This window comes from Perissodus microlepis, chromosome 23 (assembly GCF_051167445.1).
Source record: "Perissodus microlepis isolate ML-2025 ecotype Zambia chromosome 23, ASM5116744v1, whole genome shotgun sequence".
Classification (NCBI taxonomy): Eukaryota; Metazoa; Chordata; class Actinopteri; order Cichliformes; family Cichlidae; genus Perissodus; species Perissodus microlepis.
The window spans coordinates 10,167,582-10,188,072 of NC_140482.1; the positions used below are offsets into that span (position 1 = coordinate 10,167,582).

Consider the following 20,491-nt stretch of genomic DNA (forward strand, 5'->3'; position numbering starts at 1 on the left):
GCTGCAGGCAAACCTTTACCACCCATGCTGTGTAGATAAAGGCCGTGTGATCAGACTAATCCTTGGCATTGGAAATGAATGCTGTATTCATGCCTACATAGTGCATTCACATCACAAACATGCAATAAAATGTTTAATCTGTGATATTAAGCAATTAGAGTGCATGATAATTCACCATTCAGCATTTCTTCTGCAATGTCTGAAATTGGATTAATATATCAATAAGTACAGGTTTCTTGTCAGATTTAATTGACATATATCAGGTGTCATTATCACCATATAGAATGCCAGTATCATGTCAGGTGTTTAATATTCGCGTACGTTAAAACATGAAGCCCAGCTGTGTTACTGTTTGATGCTGACTGGAGGCAGACTGTATATCTGGGTCTTAAACCCCTGTCTTTGGTCTCTCATGTCAGTTGTACTTAGAATCTAGGAATGTCTTATTGAGCAGTCATTGCAAGTTCTCTCCAGTCATGTAACACAATCACTTCAGTCTGAAGTTCTGTGTACACATATGTCTTGTTTTAAACAGCTTATGTAGGGTATCCCGCTGGTTCATTTCTCCCTCCCGTTGTTTTGCAGAGAAAATGTTGCATTTATTTGATTGCAAAGGGGAAAAAATGCCTGCTTTCTGTTTCAGGGCTGGGAAAATGGTGAGCTTGTGCATGATTAGGGTACTACTCATGTTCACTCATGGTAAAACGAGAGTACACAAAGTTTTTCATGTCAGGGGAAATAAAATCACTTGGTCCTTACCAGGTGTTAAAAATGTTTATATGTAACTCAGATAAACTACAACACACGGAAAATTACATGTCATTTTTTTATTTAATCAAACCTGAGCCAAAATGCAAGAAGGATTTTGGCTTCTTGATTTTGTGAAAAACTAAACACATCCATGCTGCTTCCATAAGAATTATAAGGGGAACCAACAGCCAGGTGCTGAATCTGATTAACTGATAATAAGCTAGTGTGAGAAAAGCAGAGGTTTTGACAGTTTGCAGGTCCGAAGCATTCACATGTGAGTAAACAATTCCACACTGGCAGCAATCTTAGAGAAGCAGTTGTTGTTGCCCATCTACCAGGCAAGTGTTATAAGGTCCAAACAATGTGAAGTCCTTCATTCCATGATGAGAAAACAACAATATTCACAAGTGGAAAACATTAAAGATAATTGCCAATCTTCTCAGAGTGGATATCCCAAGAAATTCACCCCAAGGTCAGACTCTGCAAATCTCACTGAAATTGTGAAAAACCCAAGAGCTCCCTCTCAGAATCCATACTGGCCTCAGTTAACACATTAAATATTAAAAATCCTGAAAGTACAATAGATTAAGACAATAGAAAAAGACTGAACAAGTATGGAAGGGTTGCCAGGTGAAAGCAACTTCTCCACAAAAAGAACATGGCAGCACGGTGTAGGTTTGCAAAGATGTATTTTAACAAGACTTCTGGAACACTGTCCTTTGGACAGATGAGACCAAATTGAGACATTTGGCCATATTGCACCATTTTTGGTAAAGTCATAAAGATTTGCTCTTTTCAGCCCCTGGACATGGGTATTGTGCTGACTGCAAACTCCTCTAGCATTCTGGTTTGGGTATGAGGCCATCTGTCAGGGAGCTAACACTTGACCTAAACTGTAATCTACAACATAATGGCTGGAAAAGAAAATTGAGACTCGGGAATTGCGAATAGAGCCATGCAAAAACAAATACCCACAAATATCAGTGAACAGAAGCAACATTGTAAAGAAGAGTGGGCTAAAATTTGCTGCATTGCTTGAGTTAATAGCTATGTAGTGAAAAAGAAATACTTGAGTAAATCCATATCATCAAGTGATGCTAAACCCCAACCAGCTAAATTGATATTAGGAAAACGAGAGGGTGCTTAAAATTAGACCTGATTACTGAAAGGGAAAACGTGTAAGGATTAACAAAAGTTATCGTTAACAGTTATCATTTTGTTGTTTGAAATAACTGCACTTATAATTTTCATCTTATTTGTGTACAACATGTATCAGTTGAAGCAAAGTAAAAATGAAGAAACTGATAAGCTACGAGTGTTTTCTTTTTTCCCCTATTCTGGGAAGTTTTATTCTCAAGGGCAGTTAAACAGTGAACCTCCTAAATGATTATTTTCCTATGGAAGAACTTGACAAGCTAGAACGACTACAAAAAACTAGCCCACAGGCCTTGCCTTCAAGGTTGAGTCAATTCTACAGTTCTACCATTTTGAATTAGACTATTAAGACTGCAAAGGATTTGATTTGAAAGATTGTCCTTTAGTTCTTAATATTTTGACTTCGTTTAAAAATATGACAGCTAATTCTTGTATTATATACAGGCTAAACACAATTATCATGCAAGTAATGACTTTTCACTACCACAGTATACCTTTTCTTAAAGGCCATTATGATAGCATTTTCATCAGCTGCCTTTATGAGTTTTCTAAATTCAAATCCCACATAATGAACATATTATATTCCGAAGTGCTACAGACTGAATTTTGATAGATGGTAGTCATTCAGTCTTATGACAATGTGGTGATAATGTTTTAGTGTGTAGTTCATTTGTCATGGTTGATGTACAATGGTGCCATTCCATGCAGTACTGATAAGGGAGTCTGTCTCTGGAAGGTAGCTGCTTTGAATTCACATCAGTTTTGGAAATCTGTATTGGGGGGAAAAAAAGCACACTGTCCTCAAATTACAAGACAAATTTCCTCTGCTCTGCTGCTTCACTATTCTTCCAGACCAGAATCTCATTGGGCAGAAATTTAGGTCTGTGCTGGTACTTAATAGCTCCTAATGAATCTCATTCCAGTGTTTATTCCCAACATCAGAATGAGTTGGATAATAAAAATTGGATGTTATTAATGCCCAGTCCTACATTTGCCTTGAAGCCAGTTTTTGCTACCAGTTTCTGTGTTGTTGTAGCCTGTAATCCACACCAGCTACACTCAATTTTAGGTACTCTATGTGAATCAAGACATGGTATTGAATTCTGCCAATGAGGTTATATAACAGCCGAATCCAGCCAAGAGCTCTGTCAATCAAAAGTAATGTGTTAACACGAGCTTTAATGCTGGCTCAGGGCTATTGTTGGATCCTAAACTCTGTTATTTTCTTCTTGGGCTTACATGTAAAATACAAAAAGAAAAAAAAGAGAGAGACAAAATGTATCCCTTATAGTCAGACTAAACAAAAAAAAAAAAATCACAGTTCTGGTGAGTGAATGCATCATTTTTCATCCTTAAAGTCACACTTAAATGTAAAATCTGATATGATTCTTTTTACCCTACTGCATGCTTTATTGTAATGCGTTTTATGGTTGAGAGTATTGAAGTCACATCTGTTGGCTGCTGGTATGTCCACTGTGTTCACTGAAGTGTTATTATCTAGTATTAGAAACATCGGTCAATCTAACAATTGCTGTTCTTAATTGCAGTTTGGGGCTAATAAACACCAGGAATTAACTTTTCTTTTTGTTAGCATAGATAAATTGACATTGTGACTGGACAATAAAATCACATGCTGTTCACGATTGTGTGTGTAACACAGTAAGGGGAATTGTTGAAAAGAATATATCAATGGGCCAATAGGCTCGACTATAGGGGCACAGAGGTGTGTTTAAATGAGACACAGAGACAAGAATGTAACTCAAAAGAACCAGCCAACTTTAGTGAAATAAACCATAAGGTTGACAAGCACAGGTTAAAGACACTTTACAATGGTAGAAAGGAAACTTACAAAAAATGAAAGAAAACTAAAACACATAAACTACTAAGACAATGACTTGGCCAAGTGTTACTTTTGGTTTTCAATGTTCGGGTTTCAATGTTTGGGTTTCAATGCTCGGGTGCACCCTAGTAACCTGACTCCTTAACTCTTATAGAAACAGATTACACAAATCCAATGTACATTCAAATGAAAATCTCACACTCTTTTCACATGTGGAGAATGTTCTACACAAGAGCTTGTTATTCAGAGTCCCAAATAAAAAATGTCCAAGGGGTAAAGTCCAAAAAATTCCCAGGGTGTGAAAGAAAATAGGGGTGAGAGAATGTCAGTCAGTGGTCTCATGTATAACCAGCTGTGTGTGAAAGTGTGAGTGATACAGTCCTACCACACCGCAAGGTGCAGCAGATCATCAAGTGGAAAAGAAGCGAATCTCAAGTCTCTCTCAGTCCAGGTGGGAAGGCTCGCCATCTATTTCACCGGAGGAATCCACCTCGGGAACCATTCAGCATACAAAAAAAAAAACCCTGACCTGTCAACAGACAGAGTCAGAAGAGCAATTCAAATATTAATTATGCTGTTCTAGCTATAATTCACAACTTAGGATTTTGCTGACATCATACTGGACATCAATTTGCAATTAAAATACTCAAATTTGCAAAAATAAAACATCTCTCTTACACAAACTATGCATTAAACCAAGTAAAGTCAGTGCATATGCGACAATTATTAATCAAACAATTGAGATGAATTCAGTTTCTCAACGATAAAATGCAAAACAGACTTAACTGAGACATAGAATATGTGCTCACCGATCTCAGTGCATCACGGCCGAAGACAATGGTATGGTGTCTCTCGGTCGGAACATGCGGGGCTCTAAATAACGTAACAGGACATGTTGTTTTTCTCTTTAATAACAGTAATACGACGTGAAGGAAAATAAACATAAGTTGCGCTTCAAGTGTTACCTTACTTCTGGAAGCAGATTGAGATGAACTTTCAGGCAGTTGATAGCAACCAGAGCTAACAAAGGCTAACAGTTTAGCTCCACACGGTACTTTCTAAAGTCGCCAGAAAACTGCAGCATTCGCCTGTTTACTCACTGTGGCTACTTTTAACATGGAAGGTAGCTGATAACCAGCGAACTTATGTGCAGCACAGTTAGTTGCAACTTATATCTAATACTTTTTCCTGTTTCTCAGGGATCAAAGTTTTGCAGCGCAGCTCTCTTTTTCTCCTGCCAGCACGCAACTACCTCCACACATAGCAGCAAACACAGAGCAGGTGGGTGGGACACACAGCGGCAGGATGCTTTCCCATTGGCCAAAGCATACTGGGACTTGTGCATTTCGATTGGTTGGGCAGGCTATCCATCTCTCCTCATATCTATCACTCCTTAAAGTGGTACCCTAATTTTATGTGGGTTACACGTGCACAGTCTGGGTAGAGAACTTGGCTTCAGAAAACTAACTGGCTCAGCTGTGTATTTCAATTATTGAGCCCAGCTGGGCTAATAAACCAAGAGCACTAAAGCAATAAAAGCTACTTTTCTGAAATTATCTAATAAGTGGCCCATTTCCTAAAGACATAAGTTGAGTTTTCTTGAAAATGTCTGTCTGAACATAGGAGAAAGCTTCTTAGAGGTAGTGACATTTGAAATCACAGTCATCTGTCCTCACATTGTCCCTTATTGTAGATAAAAGGTGTATACTCTCTACACAGCATCAATCATCCAAAAAGCTCTCGGGGATAGATGGACGACAGCTTAAAAGCTTTAGATAGCTCAGTGTCTCCTTGTATACTGCATCCCTTATTCTGAGTTGTAAGACTAAAGAGAAGTAGCACTCTAAAAACAAAAGCTTACAATTTAAGCTAACTGTGAAAAAAGGCAACCCTGAAAACCCCCAGATAAATTGCCTGAAATACTGTAACGAGTCACCTCAACCCATCTTTGGAAAAAGAAAAGCTTCAGATCATAATATTATTGAGCAGAAATATTTACATTTTAATAAGAATTCCCACGGACATCCTCCTTCTTGCAATTACTTTTAGTGCTGTTCTTATTTTTCTGTTTTATGCAGTGCTAATGGTTCCTCCCTCCACACTCCTTTAAGGGGATTACTGTGGCAGCAGGTCAAAAGAGCAGGTCACGTGTCTCTTCTCCTGATTTCTCCTTTGAGGGTTCTTCCTGTCCTCAACCTAGCTCACATTGTGATCCCTGTAAAGTTTTGGATAGGCCTGGGTTTATGCACCCAGTGTCATGTTAACAAAATAACACGACAGATACTCAGCCAAAGACTACAAACTAGAGTTTCTAACCTTATGTTGCAAGATGAAAAGCTGTGGAAACTGCATCTTTATCAGGAAGATTTTCTGAACAAAATTCAACAAAGAGATGCTTAGTTAGCACGGCTAATGCTCCCAAAAGAATAAAAAGCCCTAAATTTCCCTTACTATGCAAACTGTTAAATTTGCGTAGTAAAGTACATACTATTTTAAAACACAGCAAACCTCTGCAAAACTCTAACTATGGTTGAGCAAAATGTACTATTTCTACACCTGACTAGCAAAGGTCCAACAGCAGCGCTTGCTTTTGAATTCCCCTGAGGTGAGTGTGTAGTGGTTATGGGAATGGAGCATTCAGCTGTGATTCTGACAATGCCAGGTCACCATGGTATAATACTGGCCAATCATACGTGATGAGACTCTCTGCCACTCTGTGTATAATTCCCTACTTTAGCTCAGCACAACTAAAAGGAAGGAAGAAACACTTTCCCATTGCAGAAGAAGAAGTTACAATATAACAAAATAAGCTAATAATTTACTGAGTGCTAAAGAAGGCAGATCACTGAATTACTAAAATAAAAAATAAAATAAAAACCTAGTGAAATAGAAAAATAACCCCTAACCTACCCAAACAATGAATGTACCAGTTAGTTTAATGGGCTAGATCTCATATAGTGCTTGTCTACTCTACTTGAGAATTCAAAGTGCTTAATCCAACATGTCTCATTCACCCGTTTACATGACTATGTGCTTTCTAACATTCACACACATTGACACAATGAACTGGTAGCAACTCAGGCCCAAGAATACATTGACATGCAGACCGGAGCAGCACATCGTGATTTTTTTACAATCTTACAAATTCCTTTCAATCAGCATTGGATCTCATAAGCTTGGTTGGGACCTCATTTTGATCCAGTTTTCCACTATTTGTTACCATGCTATATGTCCTTACTGGTGCAGTGATTGCAACAGCTAAAGAACACATCATACAAACACTGCTTTTTCACGAGCAGGGCATGAGTCAAAAAGATTTCCTCTTAAAAAAAACTCTTAACATCCAGAGTTAAGGTCACTGTTAACCTTAGTTTGGGTTAGAGGTCTTAGGGTCCTTTTTAGCCACATGCTAAATTCTGTATTTTTTCTATAATCAGAAACTGTTATATTTTACATGAAGCATTATATATGCTGGCCTTGAAGGTTTTTTTGTTTTCAAAGGTTTTCCATTTGAATGTTCCAAACTGGTAGAAACTCAACAAAAAGAGCTGGACATTAATCACACCAAAACTCTAACGCTAGATGGGTTGCCAGTAGCCAGGTGGAGGTAAAGAGGTTATGATTTAGGGAAGGAAAACTACAGGAGGAACATGGAAGAGCAGCTGCAACAGGACAACATCAGAGGGGTTTGGAACAGCCTGAAGACAATCTCAGGACAAAAACCAACCCCCCCAGGCTGCAGGAGACTTGGGGTGGGTGAATGACCTAAATAAATATTTTAATAGGTTTGATCAACCACCCACCCCTCCCCCAGCATCGTCCCCCCTGCTGCAATCTCCTTCATCTCAGGACTTCACACCTCTCAGCTTCACACCTCCCAGCTCCCAGTCATTACACCCACCCCCGGCTTCTGTGGACTCCAACATACACCCCCCTCCCCCAAAATCCACTCTTTCTATCTCAGCACTTCAAGTGAGGAACGAGCTTCGCAAGATCATGGTGTGGAAGGCTGCAGGTCCAGATGGCGTCAGCTCCAGGCTCCTGAGGTACTGCGCAGATGAACTGTGTGGCATCCTAGGATATCTGTTCAACCTGAGCCTGTCGCTGGGGAAAGTACCACAGCTGTGGAAGACCTCCTGTGTGGTACCGGTACCAAAGACCTCCCATCCCAAGGACCTCAGCAGCTACAGGCCAGTAGCCCTGACATCACATCTGATGAAGACCCTCGAGAGGTTGGTTCTAAACCATCTGCACCCTCTGGTGAAGTCTTCATTGGATCCGCTGCAGTTTGCTTACCAGCATGGCATTGGGGTGGAGGACACCATCATCTACCTCCAGCACCGAGCTCTGACTCACCTGGAGAAGCCTGGAAGCACTGTGAGGATCATGTTCTTTGATTTCTCCAGTGCTTTCAACACCATCCAGCCACGACTTCTGAGAGACAAGCAGGAGCTATCGGGAGTGGACCACCACATGTCCCAGTGGATGCTGGACTACCTCACAGAACGCCCACAGTATGTGAGGACACAGGGCTGTGTCTCTGATACGCTGGTCTGCAGTACGGGGGCCCCACAGGGAACTGTGCTGGCACCGTTCCTCTTCACCCTCCACACTGCAGACTTCTCCATCAACTCCCCACGCTGCCACCTACATAAGTTCTCTGACGACTCTGCCATAGTTGACCTCATCACAGGTGAGGACAACTCAGAGTACAGACAGTGGACTCTGGACTTTGTGGACTGGTGTCAGCAGAACCACCTGCTGATCAACGCCGGGAAAACCAAGGAGTTGGTGGTGGACTTCCGGAGATGCAGACCTACCACACTGACACCAGTGAACATCCAGGGAGTGGACATTGAGATAGTGGACTCGTATAGGTACCTGGGTGTTCACCTGAATAATAAACTGGTCTGGAGCCACAACACTAATGCTCTTTACAGGAAGGGTCAGAGCAGACTCTACTTGCTGGGGCGGCTGAGGTCATTTGGAGAAAGACCTTCTATGACTCTGTGGTGGCATCATTTTTTTTACAGTGTTGTATGTTGGAGCAGCAGTTTATCGGCAGCTGAGAGGAAGAGGTTGGATAAACTCATCAGGAAGGCCAGCGCTGTTCTGGGATGCACCCTGGACCCAGTGCAGGTGATGGGAGACAGGAGGACTCTGGCCAAAATAACATCTCTGATGGACAGAGCCTCCAACCCCATGCATGTAAATGTTGCTGAACTGCAGAGCTCCTTCAGTGACAGACTGCTACATCCTAGATGCATGAAGGAGCGTTTCCGCAGGTCCTTCCTCCCTGCAGCTGTCAGACTGTACAATCAAAACTGCTCCCAACAATCATAGATATTTACATCTGTGCTGTAACTGCAATAATTTAATCAACCGATTCGCACTACAACCTGGTTTGCCTCTCATCTGTAGTTAATTTTATTTAATTTAATAACTGTACAGTACTCTGTTTATAGTAACCATTGTCCTTAATGTAAATATGTAAGAAAAATTGTGTATGTTTCTGTTCTGTGTCTTGTGTACTGTTTGTTGTATATGTGTCTTTCTTGCTGCTATTACAACCAAATTTCCCCTAAAGGATTATTCTATTCTTCTATTCTATAAAAATATGAAAACTGAGTTATACTGAAAGGATTTATAAACGTTCTGAATAATTATTATTTCACTAGTCAATAGCATTCAAGGGCATCTATCTAACATGCATGCCATATTTAAAATATAAAGCTCTCGTGTCAATTTCAAGTAAAGCTGCATCCATTCAGGTAACAGTGCACTCGTTATGTGTCACACTGAAGCTAACAATTGGCAGTGAGGTAGCCTAGATAACGCTACCAGGTCAAATCCTAGATTTTCATTTCAATCACTTGCTTTGAAGTTGAGAAACGTTTATCTTGGGAGCCACTTCATGCTTTTTTTAAACCTGGAGTTACTTGAACTTGCTGAATGTCATTGGCTTTGGTTTGGTCACCACATTGCTTTGGATTGATCCCCCCCATTTAAGACCATAGCCTTATTCTCTGAAATGATCATTGTTATGCTCTGAGTTTATGAATAACATTCATTATAATAATGGCAGAAAGCTCTTCCCCAACTCCACAGACATACTGTCAGCCAGTAAAAATAAGAAATTTGCATCTTAGTAGTTACGTTTCATGTCGCATCACTTTATACATACTTCAGGGTAACTTGCGATAATTTCTTCTGTCTCTAAAGTTGGCAGTCTGGATAGATACATTATTGCTGGCATGTGCTTCTATAGAAACCTCTTTATCTCCAGCTGTGTATGATCAGCAACCAACCCCTTCATAGTATGTCTGATATGTTTCCTGCCACCTATTTCAGCTGATAATGAAACACTAATTCCTTAAACTTTCTCTCTGCGGCTGCATCTCTCGTCCTGAATTGTGGTGATAAACAACAGAGTGATGAACACTAAGGAACAGCTGACAAATTACTGGGTCTGTTTCATTCTAAATGCCAATACTTTCATTTGCAAGAGGAGCAAAACAAATGGGTAACGGTGTGATATGGCAAACTGGGGACCTATGATCCTTTCATGCATCATTTTAAGTGACACATTACTCAATACAGATATTCCCCACTGGGAAATCAATACAGCCAATGAAAAAAAATCAAGTGTTAACTTTGGGATAAAAGGAAAAATTTATTCCAAATAACAGGCTGGTTTATAGGAGGCATTGAGGTTCTCGAAGGGGAACTCGCTTTTGATTCTGTTCCATTTTTTCTTTTTTACTTCTGTCCCTCTTTCCAGCTTCTGTCTTTTTTCTTTGTAATATGCTGGATGGCTGTAGGGTACTATAAAGCTAGGTTTGTGAGAGTGTATTAATGAAAGAAACCACCTGCACCGAAAGCCATTTATCAGATCACAGTGTGGCTAGCTGACACTGAGATACATTGTGCGGTACATTGTGTGCGGATATATATGTTTGTGTGCCTTCTCAAGGGTGTGTGTAAGTGTGTTTCTACTCAAGTGTTGTTGGTGTGACACATTCATCACAGGGGACATAAATGAGCTGAACTCAAGCTGTGGAAGGGCACAAGGGGAAAGAATAGGTGTTAACTGTGGAGAAAAAAACGTGTAAGGAGATGGAGGAAAAAGGAAAGGAAGAAAATGTTCAGACAGGAGTGAAGTGATATAAGTGTGTGAATGCTTATGTGTGTGAGTGCTTAATGGGGCTTAGTCAAAGACTCAGTGGAGAAACGGCTGCAAGGACCTGCCTTCTGCATTGCTTCGTTCGAAGGTCACTGCATCTCAGGACATGGTCTCGCTGTGGTTCAGGTGTCTCAAAGTGTGAGATTTTACACAACCTTAAAAAAAGTGTGAAATCTGTGATTGCTACTTTTGCACAGCAAAAGACACCTGTAACACATATATAGTACTAGCAAAGTAGGTATACAACTTAAGGGAGTGCATGCATTTCCTTATATTCTCCAAAACATACTGTTACAATGGTGGATGCTCATTTCATAAAAAAGTTAAATAATGAAGTCAGTGCATGAGTAATCTAGTCGAGTACATGCAAGTGCTTGGTTTCTGCTCAGTGTGAAGTCAGTAAGGGCAGAGAACCTTATATAACTTATAGATCACCTCATTTGGCGACTGGTTGCAAGTAGCTATGGTAGCCAGCTGGTTTCCCAGAGGATGACCACCCAACAACCTTGGCCTTTTGATTGCAAAGTGAATGATTCAGTGACTCACTTCAATCACTCTCAGTCAAGAGCTGCAATTAACTGCTGTCTAATTTATAAATGCAGACAGACTGTCAGAATGTTGCAGTCAATTGCAGTCAGTGTGTACCGGTGCCATGTCGTTGAAATAGGGTGATTCAGTGCAACTGATCACCAACAGATAGTATTCTGATCATATTCCTATATTAAAACAAGGTTGCAGAGCACCTATGTCATTTTGCTTTGTCAACTATTTCTGGAGAATAATTTTCATTTCAGTTCTAGGTTCTGACTGGACTAATTAATGCAAATATCTGCGTATGTAAACAACAAATTTGCGATTTTTGCTGATTTATCAAAGTTAATTGCAAGTCGATTCTGTGTAATTGCCAACTTGACCCCATTCAGTCGTAGGCTGATAGCACACTGGCTTTGTCTTATTGCTGTTTTATGGCAGTCATGATCCACTGAAGTCACTTTGAAGATGGCAGCTGACTGTCACAGACTTGGTTCCCGTCTTTGGAGCAGTCATTTCAAAGGACTGCAAATTCATTGCACACGGCTGCAGTAATTTTGGCTGTGCTGCAATCTCCATGCACTGTTTTCCCTTGTGTGACTGGAGTTTTAGGGTCACAGCTCTGACTGTGAGCCAATAAGAGGAAAGTTGAAAGCTAAAATGATGACAAGGAGGAACTAAAGAGCAGCATCAGATTCCAGTATGAGGTAAATGAGGACTATTTGAAGCTGAGTCATGCACAGCTGCTCAGGTGGAATCCACTAACAATCACATGGAGCTGGAAATGAGCAGAAATGATTCACTTTATAAGCTGCAGCTTCCTTACAATATAGTATTTTGTCTTACACATAAAGTTTATTTCTCAATTGCTTCCCCAAATACAAATTTACTTGCCTACGTATTTGGGGATCTTGCAGCAAATGAGAAAAATAAAGCCATGATTCAGGGACAAAAAAAACAAATCAAAAAACCTAAAAATCCCTCCCACTTTTTTAAAGTAGTGTTCCGTTGTGGTGCAGTGGTTAGCACTGTCACCTCTCAGCGAAAAGGTTGTGGGGCCGAGGACTCTCCGGCATGAAGACTGCATGCTCTTCTCGTGACTCTGTGGGTTTTTGTCATGTATTCTGTCTTCTTCCGACAAACCAAAGAAAAGTATAGCAGGTTAGTGTGAACACCAATTAGTCTAAGTTTAACCTTTTTTTTTCCTTTTTGAAAAAACCACATTATAATTTTCTGTGAAAAGACACAACACGCTGAGCTAAATGGAGGGTAATGAGATTTGGGACATTATTGTAACCCTTTATGGGTAACACTTTATAATAAGTGCACACTATTAAGCATTAGTTAATCATCTGTTAAGCATTAGTTAATGGTTACTTAATTCTCTCTACAGCAAAGTATTTCTCATAATCAGTCAATAGTTTTCAAGCACTGCTTTAAACACTTTATTCATGATTAATAAGCTAATGTACAACACTTTTTATTAATTATGTTTTCATGTTCTAAAACTCATTGATTAATCATTTATAAACGCTACTCTGCATCAGTTACAAACCAGTCATTTCAGGATGTTCAATGGTATACAAAATCATTGGCAAAAGGTAAGTAGATGGTTAACATACCCTACATAACACTATAAACTCTACATGTACTACACATAGTAGTTTCATACTAGATGTTTTATAAACACTGAAGATCAGGGTTATCTTAACAGATGTCTTACAATACATTTATAACTGTCACTTAAAGGCTGCCAAAGCTGTAACTCACTATCGACCAACTTCTTCTTCAATAGATTTTCTATATATTTTTTTTTTTTTTTTTGTGTCCCGTTTGAATCTTTAGCCATCAGAATTGTTGTCTTAAGGCCAAGAAAGATGCCAAGCGGATTTATTTTACCAAGTGGATCATCATGGCCTTGCCATATTGGTCCATTTGATTGACCTTTATTATAATTATGAATTTATTTTATTTTCGGTTGCTACAAACGGGACAGACGTGACTGGGGGATAGGACAGGGAGAAAGAATGAAAGAAAGAGAGGGAGAGAAAGAAAACCAAAGGGGAGAAGAGACGGTGAGAAGGGGGGGGAGAAAGGAAAAAACAAACAAACAAACAAACAAAACACCTGGATCACCTGTATGGAGAAAAAAAACAGAAGAGAAAGCAAACAACAAAGAGCAACATAATAAAAACAGCACCATCAAAATAAACTAGCTAGCAGTAGATAACAGTAGATACTAAATAATAAACGATATTGTGCAGCACGCAAGATAGACAGCGCACAATGTGCTTTGAGGCAGCAGCCAAGAAAGGTGTAGTCCGCGTCTGTGAACACCCGTGTGTACACCTGTGTGCATACCTGTGTGGATCAGCATGCTTGTATTCCAAAGGTTTCTCCATGTAACGATCTGCTAGGGAGTGTGGGGAGCCATAGCCCCGTCCACCAGGGTATGAAGCAGGTATGGAGGAGATCCAGGCCCCAGATATCCAGAGGCCCCAGAGTACAAGGACCCGAGGAGGACCACCAAAGGGGGGGGAACCGTGCCACCCTCCTGGGAAGAGCTGAGTAGAGCCCCAAAGGAGAGGTCACCCCGCAGCTACGGAGCAGAGGCCAGAGGGGGTTGCAGTGGCGTGCCCGCGGGCTCTGCCGGCAGCCAGCTGTGCCAGAGAGGACCGAGCTTCAGGCCCAGAGGCCTGAGGGCATCCCACCCCCCGGAAGGAGCCCAGCCGGGCCACAGGCGCCCGGCCCCGCCAATCGGCCACCAGGAGTGAGCCGGTACATGCATGAGCGCCCAGCCCCAGATGACAAGGGCCACCAACACACCAACGTCTGAGGGCATCAGCCACCGGCAGGGAGTGTGGTGAGGGGAGATAGGCCTCCGTACTTTAGAGGGCCTGAGATGTACCCAGAGAGGTTGAGTCTAAGACCCAACCTGACATATAGACACAGACAAACAGGCACACGCGGACACAGACGTGCATTCCCACCCCATATGCACAACCAAATACTCGGCACTCACCCAATGTGTAGACAGACACAAATAGACACTGCACAGACAGTCGCACTCCGCAAACATACTCTATATCCCAGGACCAACTTCTTCTTCGATAGATTTTCTATAAATACTCATAAATACCTTAATAAACTTATTTAGGAAGTTACAAACCATTTGCTACCTGTTAGTAAAGTATCTTGAGTGAGCCCATCTAAAGTGGGGACCATATATACCTCACAACCTATTTATAGATGTGAAAGTTTTTAAAGTACATTGTAACAAAAAATAAATGACAACACACAGGGTAGATCCAGAACGCACTGTATTTTTAAGATGCCAATCACAAAAACATGAGAACAATGCTTACAGATTGGACACACAAATTTTGATACAAAAATAAAAAGTGTCATAAACTATCAGCCAATATTTGAGGTAATACAGAACACGGCTGGATGCAAACTATATGACCTGTAGCTCTTTACATTAAGTGTATCACATGTGTGATCATTAAAATAAAACTACAGAATTTATAAAAGTAAAATAATAATAAAAAACATACAAACCAAAAATCAAAAGTGTCATTTTTTTTAAACAAACAATTGACCAATCAACCAGAATACATAACGTGTATTTTTTTTAAGCTGTTAACAATGGTGGACTCTCACCACATTTCACCATGTAAAAAAAAACAACAAAAATCTAATGTGTCTTTGTTTTAAGAGGAAGCAACTTCCCTGAAGACTTATACGCTTTGAATTTTTCCTCTGTTTCTGGATCTGCACTGATTGCTGCAGCACACTGTGTAGCAAACAATGAAAGTTTCTGTCCCTGCTTGTTTTTTTATAATTCTTTATACCTCACAGATGCAACAATGAATAGCTCAGCAATTGGAGCAGTTGCCACAATCGTGTTCCGGTCCACTCCCAGACATTTAAAGGCAGCAGACATGGTGCCTCCTCTTTTGAACAGCCTCAAAATGTTGTTATACCGGGTGACTACTTGCTTAGGATTCTGGACTGCAATTGAGAGAACATAATCATTAATGTAATAGTGTAATAACGTAAAACACCGCATGCAAAATCATACTGTTAAGTTAATCACTTTACCTCTTTTTCTTTGTTTTTGATCATGTTTCTTTGACTTCTTATGCTTTTTTGCTTTGCCCTTCTTCCTCTTCTTCCTGTCTTCATCTGATGAAATTGTGCTCATGGAGGAGTCAGAACTCTCATCAAAAGACCCATCAGAGGACACTGAAGATATGCTCAATAACTCACTGTAATCCTGGACAGAACTTGTGGGTTCCTTTGAGAGAGCTAGTAAAACAGTTAAACAGACAACACAAAATTACTCAGCAGAATGCTTACGTAAGTGCTCAAGCAGAGGAAGTATGTTACAAGCTATGTAATGTTTTTAAGAGTGGACTTACATGCTGCTAATTGCGCCTTTAGATAGTCTCTTTCTTTGGTGAGCTCATCAATCTTATCCTTTTGCCATGCTAGCCTCATCTTACAAATCTCCAACTCTTGTGATTTTCTTCTGTCTGCCAGCTGTGCAGTTGGGGCAACAGTCACACCTAGAGAAAATTAAAAACAAAATGAGACTTGGCTATAAATAAAATTAATAAAACAAATACAACAATAATAATAATGTACACTTTGTAGAATTTAAATAACAGTAAAAGCATTACAGTGATTGATAAATAGCCTACAATGGTAACATTATAAACTATATTTAGTTATGTATTTAGAAACTGGCCAATTTGACTATAATTATATATTAACATATTTCAAACATAGTGCATTAGATTGTACAATGTAGAGCATTTATTGTGAATTTATATTGCATAGACATACAGCAAAATAGCTGGAGAAGGCCTGACAAACTAAATTACAGAAAGCACAATTTTAAGTTACAGCCCAGAGTAACACCAAAGGCAATAATCCTCATTTAATTCTTGAGCCACAAGAAACAACTAATAAAATAAACTGAACTGTGTTTTTGCCGAAATCTAAATTTGAAATGTAGGTAAAAGCTAAGCTAAGCTAATCGCCTAATAGCAGCTAACGAAAAGCTACCTGCTAATAGGCGGTGGGTGTTTACAATGAAATATGGTAATAAAATGAGGTAAAAAAAATATACTCACCACTGGTAACACGAACATCCATCTTGTCCGCGTTATTATTTCCCCTTTTTGCCTGGGTTCGCATGCTGGTAGATCGCTTGGGGCTTGTCGTGTTCACAGAGGAAGCCATGACTCCAGGTTGATTATGACCTACAGGTGAGAGGTCACAGCATCGCGGTCTCCTATTGGTCATGTAGGAAGCAGGAAGCAGCAAAAGCACGGCTTCCTCTGTTGGCTTAACAACAAACTGGCTAAAAAATGGGAAATCTCACGCAACTGAAAAAACGAATTAACGAGGAGATTTCGAAAAGAGGGCCACTGAACCTTATAAAATATCTTCAGAGGAAAAAGCTACTTAAAAGAAAAATAAAATGCAAAGTCTACCAGCAGAAAATGGAACTGAAGAAAAGGGTGAACAACGAGAGCAATATGCTTGGTAAGATATCTATATTAATTTTCATATCATGTTTTTAGACTCAACCTCGTATGAAGTGACCCACTTACCGTAAAATTTATTAGTATTCTTTGTTTTCACACCAAAATTCTCCTTAAAACAGAGCTAACAGTGGTTTCATTTAAAGCCTGTGGTCTGGCAAATTAAAGCAAGTGAAGTCAGTTAGATTATCACCTTAAAGACATGTCATTAACATTACAACTACACAGAGTCCCTTTTATCACATTTTTCTTATTTGATAAAAAGACACAATGGTAAATTGAAGGCTACAATTAAACAGAACAAGGAATGACAAAATTTGTCTGCAAGTGCACATTAAGTTTAATTTAAACAAATACTTATTGCATATAATTAAACATACATATTTCATATTACTATTTTGAAAATAGGATCTGTGGTGGAGCAGCACATGGTGGACATGTCAAACAAACCTCCGTCAGACACAAGTCACTTTTCAGCCGTTCTAAAGTCTCACTTCAACTCTGGATGCAATTTATCTACAGGTGAGCTTAAACACTACAGAAAAAAAATAACGAAATAGATTTAAATTACTCATTGTAAGGATTTTTTTTTTCTCTCAAGATTTTCTCAGGGTCTGCGATTACGTCAAATTGACATGATAGATGACACCATTGCAGGCAGTACAACAACACTTAGTAAAATGTCCAAAAAAATAAGGAGGGTATGTGTGGCTGCAGTTCAAAGATTGAGACGTCGTACAGGTCAGCAGATTGGTGGCCGAAGGGAGTTTGTTGTGATTGATGAGAGTCACTTTCGTCACAAACGAAAGGTAAGTTTTTGTGACTGTAATTTAATATTACATCTATATGTTTATCAACCTTTCATAGTATCATTTAGTAAATTTTTTTTCATTTTTTTGTTTCTGCATCAGTATGGGAGAGGAAGAATGGCTGGGGGATGGAAAAGAAGAAAGTGGGTCTTTGGAATGCTGGGCATAAAACATCTAGGGAAAACAAGGCCTATCTTGCGACTTGTGGAGAAAAGATCTCGAAGACATCTTGTTCCTGTGATTAACCTTCATGTCCGGATATTTCCTCAGTGATAAGTGATGAATGGTGGGCCTATCGTTTACTCCCAAATTTAGGGTATGATTGTTAACCACAGCGGGGGGATGTTGACCCTCGTACAGGTGCCCATACCCAACATCTGGAGAGAGCCTGGAGGTCTTACAAGGAGCAAATCTGGAGACTTGGGGGTAACAGAAATGATATACTACTGTCAGAACACCTTACAGTTATTGAGTGGAACGAGTGGCTCACAAAAAATCACAAAAATGGTACATTGGGGAGACTGATATATGACATTTCCAAAAAATACAGATAATTCTAAAAGTTAATGTTGCTACTGCTTTTTTTTTTTTCTTTTCAAAAATGTTATTTGAAAACTTAATGTAAAGAGCTACAGGTCATATAGTTTGCATCCAGCCGTGTTCTGTATTACCTCAAATATTGGCTGATAGTTTATGACACTTTTTATTTTTGTATCAAAATTTGTGTGTCCAATCTGTAAGCATTGTTCTCATGTTTTTGTGATTGGCATCTTAAAAATACAGTGCGTTCTGGATCTACCCTGTGTGTTGTCATTTATTTTTTGTTACAATGTACTTTAAAAACTTTCACATCTATAAATAGGTTGTGAGGTATATATGGTCCCCACTTTAGATGGGCTCACTCAAGATACTTTACTAACAGGTAGCAAATGGTTTGTAACTTCCTAAATAAGTTTATTAAGGTATTTATGAGTATTTATAGAAAATCTATCGAAGAAGAAGTTGGTCGATAGTGAGTTACAGCTTTGGCAGCCTTTAAGTGACAGTTATAAATGTATTGTAAGACATCTGTTAAGATAACCCTGATCTTCAGTGTTTATAAAACATCTAGTATGAAACTACTATGTTTAGTACATGTAGAGTTTATAGTGTTATGTAGGGTATGTTAACCATCTACTTACCTTTTGCTAATGATTTTGTATACCATTGAACATCCTGAAATGACTGGTTTGTAACTGATGCAGAGTAGCGTTTATAAATGATTAATCAATGAGTTTTAGAACATGAAAACATAATTAATAAAAAGTGTTGTACATTAGCTTATTAATCATGAATAAAGTGTTTAAAGCAGTGCTTGAAAACTATTAACTGAATATGAGAAATACTTTGTAGATGCTGTAGAGAGAATTAAGTAACCATTAACTAATGCTTAACAGATGATTAACTAATGCTTAATAGTGTGCACTTATTATAAAGTGTTACCAATTTGGGTTGTTTTTTTATTGTCTTTTTTTTATTTTAGAAATTTTAGAAAAGTGGATAAAAGCATCTGTCTTCGCTTTGGACTCTTTTCTTTCTTTTCGAGAAATTCGTAAGGTTCCACTTCCCCTTGAGACCAAACCTATGTTGATGAATTTGTTGTGATTATTTTGGTTCCACTTCCATGCTGTGGCACAGAGAAAATGCAAACCGGCCTTAATGCAGCACTGAAAAATGCCTAAATATCCCAACCGATAGATGTTTGCTTGAATCTTTAGGGAAAAAATGAAATAAAGTATATTAAACAAATAAAGCAAGCATCAGACTTATCTGACAAGCAGTTGCAATGAAAATCTGATGATGATGACAATCTGTGATGCACAATATCAAATGCCGGTCATTTTTACTCTCACCCCATCAACCATCTGAGCCATTACAGTCACAATAGCTATTACTGGCTATGAGCTCTGTAATAGCACCGATAATTCTGCCATACAGCCCCCTATCCAAGCTGTTCATCCCACAGTATTTCAATTTCCCTGTTTCAATAACAGGCCAAACAGCCCTATCACTCAATTCCACTCTACCAAAAAACAGACACTTCTATGATTTCTTTTGCATTTGGTTGACAAAGGAGAAAATCAACCAGCATAGTTCCAGTTTCAAAGTCAAATAAGGCTTTTAATCCAGTGTGGTGAACATACTCGGGCTTCTCAGCTATGTTTCATTTGTTACACTGGCAAAAATAAAGAGTAGCATTTAGCTGTATCTTCATACCCCCTTTTAAAATATTGCTGCAATGTCTGTTTGTTTTTTGATAATACCATCTTTGTGGCAATGTTCCAGCCTGTCTAAAACTTAAGTGGATATCTGTTGTTCTTTGTAAGTCAAGGGTAATTAAGTGCCACTTCATTCCTATCTTATATCTTAGCCCTGCTGGAGATGTAATCCATCTCCAACAACACCGCTCTAGCCTTATCTACCTCTAAGATGAAGTGTCAGATGATCCTTTTTTGTGTGCTGGAGAAAGTGTAACCCCCACTCTTATTCTACAAGCTGCCGGCTGTTCTAAAGTCCTGGCACATCCCAACTAATAACCACTTCACCTCGGGGCACGGGGTGCAGGCAAGCTTAAAAGAGGAAGAAAGAAACAATCGTAAAAAATATGATGCTCACCTCCCTTTGGCTC

At 39.4% G+C, this 20,491-nt stretch overlaps 1 protein-coding gene, 1 long non-coding RNA gene and 1 pseudogene across 3 annotated transcripts; 1 reads left to right on the forward strand and 2 right to left on the reverse strand.

The window, feature by feature from the left end:
* Nucleotides 1-760: 760 nt before the first annotated feature.
* LOC146360933 (uncharacterized) lies at nucleotides 761-5,042 on the reverse strand. 2 transcript variants are annotated; one of them, XR_014799515.1, is made up of 3 exons: nucleotides 4,711-5,042; nucleotides 4,555-4,618; nucleotides 761-4,274 (listed from the first exon to the last, which is right to left on the reverse strand). It is a non-coding gene; the product is annotated as an uncharacterized LOC146360933 (long non-coding RNA). The 2 variants fall into 2 exon arrangements; XR_014799516.1 differs by having other exon boundaries at nucleotides 4,716-5,038.
* A 9,731-nt stretch (nucleotides 5,043-14,773) lies between these two features.
* Nucleotides 14,774-16,686, reverse strand: LOC146360934 (uncharacterized). The gene is made up of 4 exons (XM_084920401.1): nucleotides 16,601-16,686; nucleotides 15,884-16,030; nucleotides 15,564-15,770; nucleotides 14,774-15,473 (listed from the first exon to the last, which is right to left on the reverse strand). The coding sequence occupies exons 1-4, from the start codon at nucleotides 16,662-16,664 to the stop codon at nucleotides 15,298-15,300; spliced, it is 594 nt and encodes a 197-aa protein (XP_084776527.1). The 5' UTR covers nucleotides 16,665-16,686; the 3' UTR covers nucleotides 14,774-15,297.
* Nucleotides 16,687-16,836: 150 nt separating this feature from the next.
* LOC146360935 (uncharacterized) lies at nucleotides 16,837-18,377 on the forward strand (annotated as a pseudogene).
* Nucleotides 18,378-20,491: the final 2,114 nt, after the last annotated feature.

Coding starts and splice junctions, on each gene's coding strand:
- LOC146360934 (XM_084920401.1), bottom strand. CDS start 16,664: ATGCGAACCCAGGCAAAAAGGGGAAATAATAACGCGGACAAGATGGAT. Junction 16,031..16,600: donor GGATGTTCGTGTTACCAGTG/GTGAGTATATTT, acceptor AATTTTCTCTAG/GTGTGACTGTTGCCCCAACT. Junction 15,771..15,883: donor AAAGGCGCAATTAGCAGCAT/GTAAGTCCACTC, acceptor CTGTTTTACTAG/CTCTCTCAAAGGAACCCACA.